The sequence below is a fragment of the Orbicella faveolata genome, unplaced genomic scaffold (assembly GCF_042242905.1).
Source record: "Orbicella faveolata isolate gen_17 unplaced genomic scaffold, um_ofav_v1 contig_26, whole genome shotgun sequence".
Lineage (NCBI taxonomy): Eukaryota > Metazoa > Cnidaria > Anthozoa > Scleractinia > Merulinidae > Orbicella > Orbicella faveolata.
This window is the reverse complement of record NW_028301554.1, coordinates 9,827,958-9,844,173: the sequence shown is the minus strand read 5'-3', so window position 1 is coordinate 9,844,173 and position 16,216 is coordinate 9,827,958. Positions and strand designations below refer to the sequence as shown.

The following is a 16,216-nucleotide window of genomic DNA, read 5'->3' as shown; positions in this document are numbered from 1 at the left end:
ATGCTTTTATCAAAAAACGAACAATTTTGTCCCTTAACAGCTGGACTAATCCGTTTACTTAGTAATTTAAAGAATTCAAAGCTTTTTCCATAAATAATTATCTGAACAATTGAAGCGAGAATTGAAGACATTCATACACGTAAGTCAAGTCAGCATCATTCTCATGTAAATATTCAAATATCACTCTTATTGCTAATCTTTATGTGCAGTCACATTCATATGGTTAACTATATAGAAATGTTACATAAAAAAAAAGGTTTTACACCTGTGTCAAAATTTTGTCAACATTGCCATTCTATCATTTCATTCATTCTTTCACTATCATTCATTCCTTCATTTATTCATTCAGACAGTCAAACTCTGCCTTATGGCACCTGCTTCATCTGGACACCTGGTTAAACTTTCGAGCTCGAGGTCCTTTTAGCAGATTTAAAAGCAGAGGTTCCACTATATTTAATCATTCATTCAGATAGATTTCTTAGGTTATCTAATTTGAAATTAAATAATATAACCATGGTATATACTGGTAACTGCAATATTGCTACTAAGTAAATTGATAGCCAAATTAAATTCAATTTGGACAAAGCTTCCAACAGTAACATATTAACAACTTGAATTAAAGACTGTCAATGCATGCATCAGCAAGGAACATTATGCTGGATCATTTATGTTGATCCAGAGCATCTTTTGCCAAAAAGATCAATTATGAATACAAAAAGTCCAGAAAAAAATTGAAATAAAATTTCACAGATGTAATTTTTTTTAATACCATGGCCACCAACCTCAACTCTACTAAACATGCAAATCTTGCATTGAACATTAATGGTGAAAGTTCCCTACATAATGTACAAACCTTAGGTATAAAAATTGAAGACAAAAGCATGATTGCATAAATTATTATGCTAAATAACAGTTGGTTGCATGAACATGAGGAATGCACAAAACTAAGAAAGCTCATGTCACTTGGCACATGTCAAATCTAAAATTGGACATTTCACCCAAATATTTTCAAAGTGATTTTAAATAATGTTTGAAAATTTTTTACCTCCCATCTCTACATGATGCTACTGAACACCAATTACCAAAAGCTTTAAAGCACAATAATTAGAAAAGCTTGCCTACCTCCTCTGGGTGAACGCCAGGCATTTTGAGATCTATAAAGTTTGATGGTCCAGCATCTCTGTTTGGCTTTTCTTTAGTAAAAGATCTTTGATACAGTGAGTCATAATAATTCCTCATTTGGTCCTGGTAGTCTCCATATGAGTCATACGAGTTAGACTTCGTCATAAATGAAAAAATGACCAGGAGAACAGCCTCTGATCTTGTGAACATATCTTAATCTCCTAATATGAAAAGAGAAACAAAACAATAATATTCTTTGTTCACCATTTGTAGTCAGTGAAACACCCATCAAAATACCCCCTTCCTCTTTTGTAGTTTATGTATGCAGTCATTCATGAGATGATTGATGTATTCAAGTAAAAAAAAAAATTAACAGCCAGCCCTGTCAACGGTCCATTTCTTCACCTGCTGGCATGCAAAGCATGCATTGTCAACAGCTCTCAACCGCAGAGAAAGATATATCTATAGACACGAGTGATTGTCACTGTAATGTACAGATAGAGCCGGAAAAACAAAATTCAGGCTTGAATGGGGTTCGATGACTTCTACAATACCAGCTCAGTACTCTACCAACTGAGCTGTCAAGGCAACTAGGAGCTTGTCACGTTGTGATATACCCCTCGATGGTAAAGAATGCAAGTGAATATATGAAAGAGCAAATATTTGGAAGCTGAGAAGGACGTAAAGACATGAATGATTATGATTATGGGTTCAAATCCCATTCAACCCCAGGGCAAGAAAAAACACAGGTGCGATTGCCCGGGGCAAGAAAATTTTGCACTCAGGCTAGTGAAAATATAAGTTTGGTGGTCCGGTGGGCAAGTGAAATTAGCCTCAGTAGTCTCGTTAGTGATAATTTCAAATCAGAATCAATTTCAAGACTCAAGACTGCAAGATGAGCAAAACAATGAGTTGAAAGCAAGGATTAATTTAAAATCCAAGCATACTTTGTTTGCATTCATTGTGCACCTATTGGGTAAGTGATATTCTAGTAGGGGCAAGTGAAAACTGAAATGTACTGGCCACCCACTAAGTAAAAAAAAAAAATTGAAATCCTGTTGCCTAGTGCAACTGGATTTCAAAATTTTTTTCCAGCCCTGAAGCCTGATTTTTTTTTTCAGGCTTTATCTTCACAGCTGCTTAAGTTGTGTACATAACTGCCATGGTCATTCATGTCTTGACATCTTTCTCTGCAATTCAAATATATGATCAGCCATGTTGATTGCATACAGCAAAGAAGGCAAAGCATGTTCTTCCACATTTTTAGTGGCAAGAGGTGGGTTTTCCCATAAGCTATTTGTCACAGCATTCAATATCATACATGTTCCCGATGCAATCAATCTCCACTAACAGCCACCTTTCTACAAAGGCCACCTCTTTACAACGGCCACTCTTTTTGGTCCCAGCGGACAGTCCATACATTCACTCTTATTTTAACCTCTCTACAACGGCCACCTCTCCACAATGGTAACATCCACTAAAACTTATCCCAACTGCCAAAAAAACCCTCGACATCACCCAGTTAATCAATGACTGACAAACCGTGCACACAAAACCCCATTTTTTTATATTTGTAAAAGATCACCAAACTTGATCCATACCATGTGCCATTGATCTAAGTTTCTGTTAAGTTTCTGTTTTGTTACATTATGATTTATATATGCTACAATGTGTAGTTCCAGAAAATATCCATACCTCCCCCACGGAAGGGATTTTTTCCAACCCCCCCCCCCCCCCACATCCCTCTGGAAATTCCAATTAAAACTTAATACATTTCTTCAAATTTTTTGGTCTTAGAGAACCGCCCACCCCCCAGGAAATTCCAATCCCTTCTGTGGGGGGAGTATGGATATTTTTTGGTACTGCACAATGAGCATTTTTTTTTAAAAAAAAATAGTTGTGCCCCGAAAAAAAAAAGGTGTCACATTACACCCGTACCTCCTGATAATGGCCACTTTCCTCTGTCCCCAACATGGCCATTGTGGAGAGGTATACAAGAAACAACTTTTTTCAATAGTAATAAGCCACCAGTTCTTGAACAGTGAATGCTGCACGACCTAAAACATACATGTAAATGGCGGATTTGCCTATATCACAGGCGGCCCAAGCTCACGATGTGAGGAGTTATCATCTTTTTATTTCTATTTTTTGTTTTTTTGGCTTTTATAGGAATGTTCAGCAAAACGTGACAGATATGGCCAACATACAGGCATTGGCTGTCGACAATCGATGCTGACTTCCCATGTCAGGCTAATTATAGTTACCCAACATACTATGTGAACTACGAAATGGTCCATGACGATTTGATGAGCCTATTTTTGAACTAATTTTGTGAGGCGAAGCAATCTCAAAATAAATGTTTTGTAGCAGAGGTGTTGTGGGCAGAATTGCGCAGCGAGTAAACTGAGACTTCAACATCTCTTCTTTGATTCTACAGAGGAATTGAGTTAGCAGGGTTATTTTCAGTGGATTTATTTGCTTCCAGTGGCAGGCTGACTCCGGAAATGAGTGTCCCGCCTTGCTTTATTTTAACAGTGGAAACCCACACAATGAAAACTCGCCAAAATCGTGTTAGATCAGCCTGAGGAGCTGGCAAACAACAAAGAATACAACACAACAACAGGGTAAGTAGATTTTATTCCCAAAATATAAGGATAATCGACTTTTAAAGCAAAACTGTTGCCTTCCCATACAAACCTTTATCAAGTCAAACCATTGTAACACAACACCTACATATGCTGCAAGGCAAGTGTCACGTTTCGCGTATTCAAACCTGGTTGTTATGTAAAAGTATCTGTCACGTTTTGCTGAATGTTTGCATAAAAGCAAAAAAAAGATTGAAAAAATTATAACTCCTTGCATTGTGAACTTGGCACATGTATAATGTGGACAGCTCCTCCAGGTAAAGCTCTGCAGCCTCTTTTTTGATTTACTATTTTGTTCACATTTTCTCCTTTATCGGCATCGTTTTTGATTTTGCATCTTTTTCTTTTCTTTCTTCCATTTCTCAGCCAACCTGGCTTGTTCTTTCTCTTTCAGAATTGATCGCCTACAGAAACACCTTGCCATTGCCATACCACCGATTTTCTGGGTCCAGACTTCTGACCTCCCGCACTAGTTTTAGCATGATGTCACAGAGGTCCTTGTCAATGACAATGACTCTAGATGCCGTGGAGATTACATATGATTTTCAGACTGAGTATGCTTGGAGGATCAGTGACAGGTGGTGACTTTTCAAGAACCATACAGATTTGCTCCTTGACCTAGACAGTCACAGAAGCCTAACCCTGACAGGAGCAAGACCAAGCTGATTTGCATCGACATGCTTCCTCCTGCATCGTTATCTGTGAGATTATGGCCTACCAACTATTGTTAACATCACTGGTGGTGACATCAAAGGCATTTTCAAGGTGACAGCAAAACCTTTCTCTTTGTTCCCTCCCAATGCTTTCTTCAAGAGAAACCAGTGCAGCCAACTGAGAAGAAGAAGGCATAGGTCCTGGAGTGCTAGGACAAGTAGTTCCAATAGGTGATGGGAATTTTTAACTTGGCAGAAAACTGATCATGATTGATGAATAAGTAAAGGAAGAGAGGTTAACTTTACAGATGGCTGACAACTGGAGCTGGATGGAAGGCCAACTGGTGACTGGCTTCTAGGGTTGTTTAGTTCAGTTTTCTCTGCTTGAACATCACTCTGACACAATTCAGTCATCGGTCCTGTAGTAGTGGTACTGATGCTCAGCACCAACTTGGTTACTTGCTTAAGTCAAAGACAGTGACACAGTGAGATCATAAGGTTAAATGCCGGATCTTCAGAAACCTCCTCTCATGACATCTGGGGTTGTGCTGTCACTCCAAGCAAAATTGTGCTGATTGACAACTGCACAGGTGGCACAACTAAAAGCAGCACAGGTACACACCCAAGCTTTTTTAAGCAGCCCAGTGAGGGATAGGCCCAAGGGCTGTACAAGATGACACAAGTGTGAGGAGGCAAAAACCCAAAACTTGCTGTTGCCATAATTCCTCCAACCACTTGAGGAAAAGGCCTTTCTCAATCCAGTCAAACTTTTGACAAGCAAACAGGGTTCATGTGGGAGCACCTTCTCGAACACCATGCAGCACTTGCCCACTTAGACTTTTAAAGATAAACATTGGCAGGAGGCTATCACCAGCTTCTGAAGCACACACCATCACGTCTACCCTTTTGTGCTGCCCTTTTGGCACTCTTGGAATATGGTTTGTGCCTTGTGCTGCAGTGACGATCTTGTTAATTGAGTCAAACTTGAAGCCACTTTCATCACAATCGAAAATGAGGTGGGGTTTCTCAAGCAATGATCCGTGATCATTGTTTGCCATTGTTTCCAACAGCAGGAATTGAATTGGCAGGAAAAAAATACTGTGTGAAAAAAAGCAAAAAAAAAAAACATACAAAAATTGATCAGTCTTACCTTGATCTTCATGGAAATTAAACACTCGGATAATTTGAAGGAGAACCGGCAAGAAAAAGGTCTAAAAAGGAAAAAATTTCATTGGTGAACACAATTTCACTCTCAAAAATTCCGCAGTGTACTGGTGCATGCTGATCTTCCTGATCTCGTTAAAGATCAAGGTCTGTCTGAAAATTGGTATTATGGGCCTAAACTAAACAAGATGCTCTTGAACACCAGATGTTAATTTAATGGGAGACAAAATGGTGATGAAAATGATTGATGAAGCTTCGTGGACAATCTTTTAGATTTTACACCCATTGCAAAGGATTTTTGTCCACCTGTAAGAAAAATTTAAAGGAGAAGGTCACTCCAAAAAAATGCAGTTTCTTTTAATGCTAATAAAACTTGCACTTTTATGTTTAGCCACTCAGCAAAGTTTCAGCCTCTAAAGTGGAGCTTTCCTTGTGAAATTTGTCTCCAAAGAAGCCCAAAATTTGACATTGCTGCCGCCATTTTAAACAGTACTCAGCAGCCAGGCCTCGTTTTTGTGATGTCAATCTGTCCAAGGATGGCTTCCAACAAGCAGTTTACCACCACTCTAGGTTATGGCTGTTCCTGAGCTGTACTATTTTGAGCCAGACAAGCTCCAAACCCCAAAAATGATAGAAGTGAAGATAGTGAAATGGATAATCGGTTGGAAAAAAATATATTTTGCTGACCTTGTAAAGGATACCAAGTCAGCTGCAGGTTTTTCTGCTTCCCACCAATAATTTGAGTTGGACGGAATGACGTCACATAAACACAGCCTGGCTGCCAAGTACACCTTCAAAATGGAAGCCACCAAGTCAAATATTGGGCTTCTTTCAAGGCAGAATAGCAGGCACTTTGGAGGCTGAAACTTCAGTGAGTGGAAAAACGCAATGTTTACTTGCTACAGGTTGAGACAAAAAGTAAGCTTTATGGAATGACCTTCACCTTAAAGGGAAAGAAAGCAACTGCCATCTTGTTGCAGGTAAGAAAAGCGTTTTATCAGAGAATGGAAAGGAATGAGACAAGACTTGGTAGGTAAAATGACGTTTATTTCTTTTCACCTGTAAGCTATTTTGCTTTACTCTGTGGCCTGTTTTTCTACGTTCTGGTGACTTTTTCTCATGTGTCCTACTGATCACTTATGGCTGTTCATACTTTTTGTAAATCTTAATTACACAAGTCGTTTTATATTTTTGTATTTTTAGCACATTTTATGCTTTATATAGATCTTTGTTTTAGTTTGTTAGCTTCTTTTTACATGTAAAGGGCTTTTGAATATTTCATAGTGTTAGCGCTATATAAATGTATTATTATTATTATTATTATTATTGTATTATTATTAAAGTGACACTGTCAAGATATATTGTAGTATATTAGGACAGCGGTCCTACATGTCAAAGTATACATCCAGGAGAGTGTGAGCGCGGGAAGAGATGTGTTGAAACGTGTACTGTGTGTACTGTTGTCATTCGCCTTCGTGACTGCCTTTTGTGGCTTATTTTTGCTGTTCGACACTACAAATTGGTGACGAGGATGTCGAATTCAGTAGAAAGAGCGCTTCTGCCTTTAGCTTTAACAGGTTCTTCCTCTCAGGTGGCAGAACGATGGCGACAGTGGAAACGATCGTATCAGTATCACATCGATGGCAAGGGAATCACGAATCCTTCTCGGAAAAAGGCTCAGTTACTTCATTTAGCGGGTATGGAAGTACAAGATATTTACGAAGATCTTCCAGATCCTGGACCACTGAATGCTGACCAGGATAATGAGTATGTGGTGTGTCTGCGAAAGTTGGATGCTCATTTCCGAGCCGAGGAAAATGTACCATACGAGCGTCATGTCTTTTGTCAACTTACGCCGACAAAGGCAGAGACTGCTGACAAGTTCATGGTTCGTTTACGTAAACAAGCTCGTCATTGTAATTTTGGTACAACTTTGGAGGAAAATTTGCGGGACCAATTGATTGAAAAGTTGCCTGATGTTGAGCTTAAGAAGAAGCTATTGGAAGTCAACAACATTACTCTGGAAGCTGCAATGGATAAAGTTCGAAAGTGGGAAGCCTCACGCGAGCAGGCAAGTCAAATGGTCACGCCAAGCCAAGAACCTGGAGCAGGCGCTAATGCAGTTGAAGAAAGTCCTGGGCGTGGAACCAAAGGAAAAAGTGTTTGTTTCAACTGTGGTAAAGAAGGTCACTTTGCTCAGAGTAAAAGTTGTCCAGCCCGAGGTCGCAAGTGCAGCAAGTGTGGTAAATATGGTCATTATGCTAGCTGTTGCCAAGGGGGAAGGAACTTTAAGTCTGGAAAACAAGGCACCACCCAACAACAGGGAGGCAGACAGCAGCGCCATGGTAAGGGGAGACAGGCCAATCAAGTTGAGGATCGTTGTGATCAATCAGGTGAGGATGACACATTTGCTTTTACTATAGAGGAACAGACATGTGCTATGTCAAATTCTGCTGAGCCAGTGATCTCAGTGAAGATTGGTGGAATCAGCAGAGATGTGTTAATTGATTCAGGTTCTGCAAGTAACCTTATCAGTAAAGATACACTGCAGGAACTAAAGTATCAGGGGCTCAAGATTGAATTAAAACCTTGCACAAAGAGATTGTATGTTTATGGGGGTCGAGAGCTTGGAGTTGAAGGCCAGTTTCAGTCAGAAGTTTCCGTATCGAAAGCAAAGGTTGTTGCAAATTTCATTATTGTTGAATCCGGGCGTTGTTTGCTGGGATATTCGACTGCCACAGATCTTGGAATCCTTCGTGTGGACCCCATGGGAACTCTCGGGACAGCAGACTGTAACACTGTTGATGATACCTTTGTGGGAGAACTCAAAGCAAAATACCCCAGTGTGTTCCAGGGAATTGGAAAGCTTAAAGATTATCAGTTGAAGCTACACGTTGATCCCAGTGTAACTCCAGTCGTTCAGAAAATGCGATGAGTACCTTTTTCTGTAAAGGACAAAGTAACCGCCAAGGTTAATGAACTCCTTCACAAGGACATAATTGAGAAAGTCCAGGGGCCTACGGTGTGGGTAAGCCCAGTGGTTGTCACTCCTAAACCGTCAGGGGACATAAGGTTATGTGTCGATATGCGGAGAGCCAACGAGGCCATTATCCGGGAAAGACTGCCCATACCAACCATAGATGAAGTCCTTGAAAGCCTTTATGGGAGTGGTGTTTTCTCGAAGTTAGATTTAAGGTGGGGTTTTCACCAAATCGAGCTGGACCCTGAGTCAAGGGATATCACTGCTTTTGCTACCCATGATGGTATATTCCACTACAAACGTTTGAGTTTTGGTGTAAATGCTGCACCAGAGAAGTACCAGCACATCATCACCCAGTCAATGGCAGGTCTACAAGGAGTGGCAAACATAGCAGATGATCTTATCGTTCATGGTCGAGATATTGAGGAACATGATAAGAACTTACACAGTGTGTTGCAACGCCTTAGTGAGAAGCAGCTGACTTTGAATACTGAGAAGTGCACCTTCCGAATGACTAAAGTGGTATTCATGGGTCTTTTGCTTAGCAAGCATGGAGTTGGCCCAACTGAGGAAAAAGTCAGAGCCATTGCAGAAGCAAGTCAGCCTCAGACACCTTCAGAAGTCCGTAGCTTCTTAGGACTCGTTGGATTTAGTGCCAGGTTTATACCTGATTTTGCTACCACTGCTGATCCCCTCAGAAAACTTGCAAGAAAAGGAGAACCGTTCGTGTGGGGCGAGGAGCAGGAGCAGTCATTTCAGAGATTGAAGAGTCAAGTTGCAAGTGCACCAGTCCTAGCTTACTTCGATAAGGACATCCCCACCCGTGTTATTGCTGACGCAAGTCCAGTTGGCCTTGGCGCTGTGCTGGTGCAAGAAAAGAATGGGGAAAGTCGTGCCGTCTGTTATGCCAGTTGTAGTTTGAGTCAAGTGGAGTGTCGTTATAGTCAGACAGAGAAGGAAGCACTAGCCTTAGTCTGGGCGTGTGAACGGTTCCACCTCTACTTGTACGGGCTCCCACAGTTTGATCTGGTGACAGACCACGAAGCACTTAAAGTCATCTACTCGAGGAAGTCTAAACCTTCAGCCAGAATAGAGCGCTGGGTTCTGCGTTTACAACCATACAACTATCAAGTTTGTTATGTGCCTTCATGAAAAAACATCGCAGATGCCCTTTCCCGACTGACTAAGATACCTGCTTTGGATCAGTCCCTGGAGGATGATGGATACATACGCATGATAGCTCTACATGCTGTCCCTGTTGCATTGAGAATCAATGAGATTGAACGAGTCTCAGCCCAAGACTCAGAGTTGCAAGCAGTCAGGAATTGCCTCATCGAAGGAAAATGGGACAATGCTCCAAAGCAGTATTTGCCAGTACGCAATGAGTTGACTTTTATCGGTCATGTGATTCTACGGGGAACAAGAATTGTTATACCCCAAGAACTTCGCAAGAGAGTTGTCAGTTTGGCACACGAGGGGCACCAGGGATTCGTAAAGACAAAGGAGAGACTTAGAACAAAGGTCTGGTGGCCTGCTATGGATCGTGATGCCGAGAGAAGATGTGCAGAGTGTTACGGGTGCCAGATGGTTACCAAGAACGTTCCACCCCCACCATTGAAGTCAACACCATTACCCAACCAGCCATGGGAAGAAGTAGCTGTGGATCTAATGGGTCTGTTACCTTCAGGAGAACACTTGTTAGTTCTCGTTGATTATTACAGCCGGTGGATGGAAGTTGATGTTATCCGAACAACCTCCAGCAAAACCATCATTCATTGCTTGGATGCCCAATTTGCAAGACATGGACTACCTAAAGGTCTGCATACCGACAATGGCTCAAATCTTGTGTCTAAAGAGATAGAAGATTATCTGAATGAAATGGAGATTGAACACCGTTACACGACACCTCTATGGCCAAGAGCTAATGGTGAAGTAGAGAGGCAGAACAGGTCGCTTCTAAAGTCCATGAGAGCAGCCCATGCAGAAGGAAAGAATTGGAGAGAGGAGCTAAACAGGTTTCTTTTGGCGTACAGGTCCACGCCACATTCAACTACAGGAAAGAGTCCTGCCGAGTTACTGTTTAGAAGAAAGCTGACAACTAAAATGCCTGAGCTAGTCAATGTTGAAGAGGAGGAAGTAGAAGTAAGCGACCAAGCCGTCCGTGATCGGGACACCCAGAGAAAGCAGTTTAACAAGGACTATGTTGACAAGAGGTTCCACGCTAGAGACCGAAATGTGAGAGAGGGAGACAGTGTTCTGCTTGAGAAGAAGAAAGAAAATAAGCTGTCACCCTGCTATGAGAAGGAACCATATCAGGTGATATCTCGTTATGGGGACCAGGTGGTGTTGCGATCACCACAAGGTGTTCAGTACAAACGCAATCTTCAGCATATTAAGCCCTTCAATATGCCAGATCCAAAAGAACAGGAAACGCAGCTACAGGATGCTGAACCACGGACTGAACCTAAGCCATTTGAGACGCCACCTATGGCAGAGGATCAAGTACCGACCGCTGAATCGCCACCAGAAGATGTACCCTCTGCTGTACCTACAGCTGAGCAGCCTGTGAGGAGATCCGGCAGAATTACGAACCGTCCGAAGGCTCTGAGTGACTATGTTCTGTACTAAAACTAGAGACATTTGCATTGTCATATTATTGTTCGCTGTTATTGCACGAGTGACATTGAAACGTTGTTTTATGAACTGAACTGCAAAGGCTATGTTTATGCCTAGTGTGACTTTTGTCTTGAACATTTGGATTTGAACTGAACTTTTACAATGTATAAACAAACTGGAAGTTTGTAATGTTTCTGTTTTTCGAGGTTAACTATCTAAGTGAAGAAAGAGAGAGAATGTAGTATATTAGGACAGCGGTCGTACATGTCAAAGTATTCATCCGGGAGAGTGTGAGCGCGGGAAGAGATGTGTTGAAACGTGTACTGTGTGTACTGTTGTCATTCGCCTTCGTGGCTGCCTTTTTGTGGCTTATTTTTGCTGTTCGACACTACATATATTTGCTTAAAACTGTTATAAATTCAGGAAATGGTCCCTAAATTTATGTAATGAGAACTCAATTAGCTCTAACTAAATGATTAAAAGCAATTTCTTGAAGAACGTCCACACTGTAGCATTATTTTTGCAAAATTTCAACGATTTTTTAGCCAAACTTAAACTTTTGAAAAACTGACAGCCTGACATTTTTTCAAAAATCCATATTGCAATCCATTACCATCCTCACCATCATTAGCCATTCTCACTTCCTAATGGGTTTTAATCATTTGTTGGGTACTGTTCTACAAAATAAAACTATTATTGTTCAGCTTCCAATGATCGATATATGTTTTTGAGATTTCCAATATCATGCTAAAAATGGAAGCAGTGTCTCTTAAACAAGCATTTACAATTACATACATATCCTACAATCTGAATGTTCACCCAGTCCATACCTGGAATAATCCTGCTTTAAAAGCCTCATTGGTAAATGCCACTTTGAGGCAAGAATCCCACCTGGTCTGCTGTATAACTCTTCATGCCAATGCAATAGCGCCTGCCTGCATTTATGTAAACAGTAAGCTAAACGTAACCTTGCTTAGCTGCCATAATTGCAAATGAATTTTTAATATATCACTCAATACCAGTTTGTTTTTCAAAAACCTAATTCCCTCAAGTCAGCCCAAGGAGGGATGTGCACAGCTGGAATTGAAAAGCGTTTATAATATAAGATTAGAAATGAAACTGATAGCATTCTGAAGTCCTCTCTAATGTCCTGACTCCAGTAAACAATGTTCACAAATATAACACAAGATTTGCTAGATTTGTTATGTGTAAACTTATAGACAATGTTATGGTTCATGACCCTTTGATTTCTGATCATTACGCTATTTTTATGCATTTATTATTGCACAAACCACAATTTCCAACAAGAACTATTCGCCACCGGAAGCTGCGTTCGATTGATTATGCTGAATTCAATGACACTATCATCAATTCGTCCTTGTTTGACGAATCACAGCGTGATTTGGATTCGTTAGTTGATTCCTATCATCGGGTCTTGAAGTCCACCCTTGATGTTTATGCCCCCGAAAGGACCCGTGAGGTAGTTCTTCGTCCTTGTGCGCCTTGGTATTCAACTGACATTAGTGTTCAAAAGAACATAAGGAGGAAGCTCGAACGTAACTGGCGACGTACAAGATTACCTGCAGATAGAGAACGGTATGTGTTTCAGAACAGTGTTGTTAATGACATGATTGCCTCTGCGAAGCACACATTTTATTCATCAGTGATCCAGGAAAACTCAGGGAACTCTGGACTTCTTTTTAAGACAATAGAGAAGCTTCTGCACTCCAATCCAGTCCAGCGTTATCCATCTGGGCCTAATAACTGTTCTCTGTCCGAATCATTCGTTGAATATTTTAGTGACAAAATTGTTAAAATCCGCAATGATCTTGACAAAGTTGATGGAACTCTGAATGACGGTCAAGTTACTTCATGCAATGCTGAGTCTGAAAGCTGTCTAGCTGGTCAGCTGCTAAGTGAATTTAAACTGGTCAATGAGGAGGTCGTATCTGGTTTTGTGAATCACCTGTGTTCAAAGTCCTGTACACTTGATCCAATTCCATCCTCAGTGTTCAAAGGGTGCCGTCATTATCTGCTTCCAATGATCACTCGTATAGTTAACTTGTCTCTTACAAGTGGCCAAGTACCTGATAGATTCAAGGTTGCCATGTTGAAGCCGTTGTTGAAAAAGAGTGGAGCTGATCATGAACTATTTTCGAACTTTCGTCCTGTCTCGAATTTATATTTTCTATCCAAAGTTACGGAGAAAGCAGTTGCAGCACAATTAATGGACCACCTTAATGATAATGAAGGCTTATTAGAAGAATTTCAGTCAGCATATAAATCTCATCACAGTACAGAGACTGCGCTTGTGAGAGTTCAAAATGATATTTTGAAGGCTATTGACAATAACAGATCGGTTATATTACCATTGCTCGATTTATCGGCTGCGTTTGATACTGTCGATCATTCGATTTTGTTATCTAGACTACAGAATCGCTTTGGTATTAGGAACACTGCTCTTAATTGGTTTCATTCGTATCTTCACTCACGCGAACAGTTTGTTTCTGTCAATGGAATTGAATCGTCAAAGAAGAATTTACCCTACGGGGTACCACAGGGTTCTGTACTGGGACCCTTATTGTATTCCCTTTATACAAGTCCGCTGGGTGACATAGCCAGAAAGCATAGCATACCGTTTCATCTCTATGCAGATGATACACAGTTGTACTTGTCGTTTACGTCCAATTGCCCTAATCATCTATCAAGCTCAAAGATGGCAGTAGAATTATGTGTTAAGGACATTGGGGACTGGATGCTGCGCAACAAACTTAAGTTAAATCGGGATAAGACTGAACTTTTGGTTATTAGTTCTAAATATCGTCCACGACCACCCCTCGACTATATACGAGTTGGTGATGAAGTAATCAAGTCTAGTAAACAGGCCAGGAATTTAGGAGTTGCATTCGATCAATGTTTGGATTTCAAAGAACACGTTATAATAACCTGCAAGAGCGCACTTTTCCGCATTCGTAGTATAGCTAAAATTAGGCGATACCTATCCCAGAGTACTACTGAGACCATTGTTCACGCTTACATAACATCGCGTTTGGACTATTGTAACGCCCTACTGTACGGTCTCCCAAAGTATCTGATTAATAGACTTCAGCTTGTACAGAACTCAGCAGCTCGCCTTGTTACCTTGACTAGAAGGCAGGAACACATCACACCAATACTAAGGAGCTTACATTGGTTGCCAGTTCATTTTAGGATTATTTTCAAAATATTGTTGTTAACTTACAAAGCTCTGAATGGACTGGCCCCTGATTACATTAGAGACCTACTGCGATTTAACATTTCTGGTCGGACACTACGATCTTCAAACAACAGGTTGCTTGATGAGCCTAGAGCAAATCTTAAAACGTATGGTGAAAGGGCTTTTTCCGTGGCGGCACCAAGGCTCTGGAATAAACTACCCCTCCAGATCAGACTTTCATCATCAGAGGCAGTTTTTAAGGCTAATCTTAAGACTTATCTTTTTAAGCGTGCATTTGATTTGTAGTTTTTACTTTTTATCTGTAGCCTAATTGTATTATATAGCGTATTTAATTCTTAGGATTTTAACTTTTAGGATTTAGGATTTTAGGTTTTTAAAGAATTAGGATTTTAATTTTAAAGTATTGTAAAGCGCCATGGACAATTAGTGGAAAATGGCGCTATATAAATGTATATTTATTTATTTATTTATTTATTTAAATGATCAAGATTTTTGGTGGCTCCCCTGAAATCTGCGCATGAAATAGTGGCTCTATTTTCATCATCATCACACCGTTATATAGCTCTGCTAATGCAATCTTATTCTGAGCTGAAACTACAAAATTGTCTAAAATTTGCCTCACTTACATGTTTGATTATTAATTTTCATTGGCAAGATTGAGAACATCCCAAAAATAACTGAGGAGTTCTGCTTTCAGGCTTGGCTTAATCTATATATTGTATACGTCCGAATGTAGTGTATGCATGTTGTAATGCAGTGTATTATCTATCTACATGCAGTTTAGCTGAGCTAATTTTTTTTTTTTTTTTTTTTTGCTGCCATTTTAATACTTAATCGTGACAGTGTCCAACCAGAAAGCTCTTGCTACTTTGGCCGCCGTTCACACATAAATTTTATTTCCTTACAGCTCTATTTTCTTAACTTTTTACTATTTTCATTTACTTTACCTACAAATTGAATTCAAAATGTCCAGTATATAGTGTAAATAAAAAAAACTGAGCTGAATTGAATTGAATTGAATTGATGCATAAAGCAATCGGTCGGTCCAGATTGCAGACTGCAGACCAGGTACAACCATACAAATGTTCGTAAAAGATGACCGCGGAAAAGCGAATGCATAACACTAGCTAAGTTATCGGATGACACACACAAAAAATAGTTTTCATTCTCAGTCTGCGTTTTGCACCCAGTCTGCAGCCTGTAGTCTGCACTTTGTACCTGGTCTGCAGTTGCAATCTGCAGTCCGCGTTTTGAATTTGTACTGATCGATAAACCAATCTGTGGCTGCAAAATGCATACTGAAAAAACTGACCGTGAGAAAACACAATCATCAAGTACCTCTGTTTCATCTTCGGTGGCTTCATGTGCAGTTATATTGTATCGTCTGGAAGTTGTGTCTCTGTGCTGAAAAGAAGCTGAAGTGAACGAAGTGTGCACTCGATCTGACACAGTTAAAACACTCGTTAAAATTACCTTAGAAGCCTTTTATTGGAACGTTTTTGGTCCAGGGCTGTTGTAACTCGTTCTCCTAAATTTCCAATACTTCATAAATGCCGAACTTGGGGTGAATATTTTACTATTTCATTCAATAACCTTCCGTCATGTTTTCTTCCCAGCTGTCATTGCGTTGAGGGCGCACGCGAAAAATAAGACTGGGTGCTAGGGCAAAAATTATCCAATCAGATGCTGGAAATGGCCAAACGCCGGGACAGGCCGCGTTTTTTTGGCGGGAAATCACGTTGCCAAAACCTTGCCGGCCTCGCCAAGGTTTGACGAAAGTTTCAAAACGAGTACGTCTATTCAGCCAGTTTGAAGTTTA

The 16,216-nt window shown here is 40.4% G+C and overlaps 1 protein-coding gene and 1 pseudogene across 5 annotated transcripts in view; one reads left to right on the top strand and one right to left on the bottom strand.

The window, feature by feature from the left end:
- LOC110063157 (peptidyl-glycine alpha-amidating monooxygenase A-like) overlaps nt 1-16,026 on the bottom strand; it is a 41,414-nt gene extending 25,388 nt beyond the window's left edge. For 2 of the 5 annotated variants that reach the window (XM_089295909.1, XM_089295913.1), the window contains exons 1-5: nt 15,871-16,026; nt 15,736-15,801; nt 12,011-12,115; nt 5,571-5,631; nt 1,123-1,343 (exon numbers count right to left, since the gene is read on the bottom strand). In XM_089295909.1, coding sequence (XP_089152035.1) covers nt 1,123-1,332 — 210 coding nt within the window. In that variant the 5' untranslated portion in view covers nt 1,333-1,343; nt 5,571-5,631; nt 12,011-12,115; nt 15,736-15,801; nt 15,871-16,026. Of the gene's footprint in view, nt 1-1,122; nt 1,344-3,060; nt 4,990-5,570; nt 5,632-12,010; nt 12,116-15,735; nt 15,802-15,870 lie in introns of those variants that run through there. The other 3 variants (XM_089295910.1, XM_089295911.1, XM_089295912.1) reach the window with 3 other exon arrangements.
- LOC149108098 (uncharacterized) lies at nt 6,974-8,746 on the top strand (annotated as a pseudogene).
- Nucleotides 16,027-16,216: the final 190 nt, after the last annotated feature.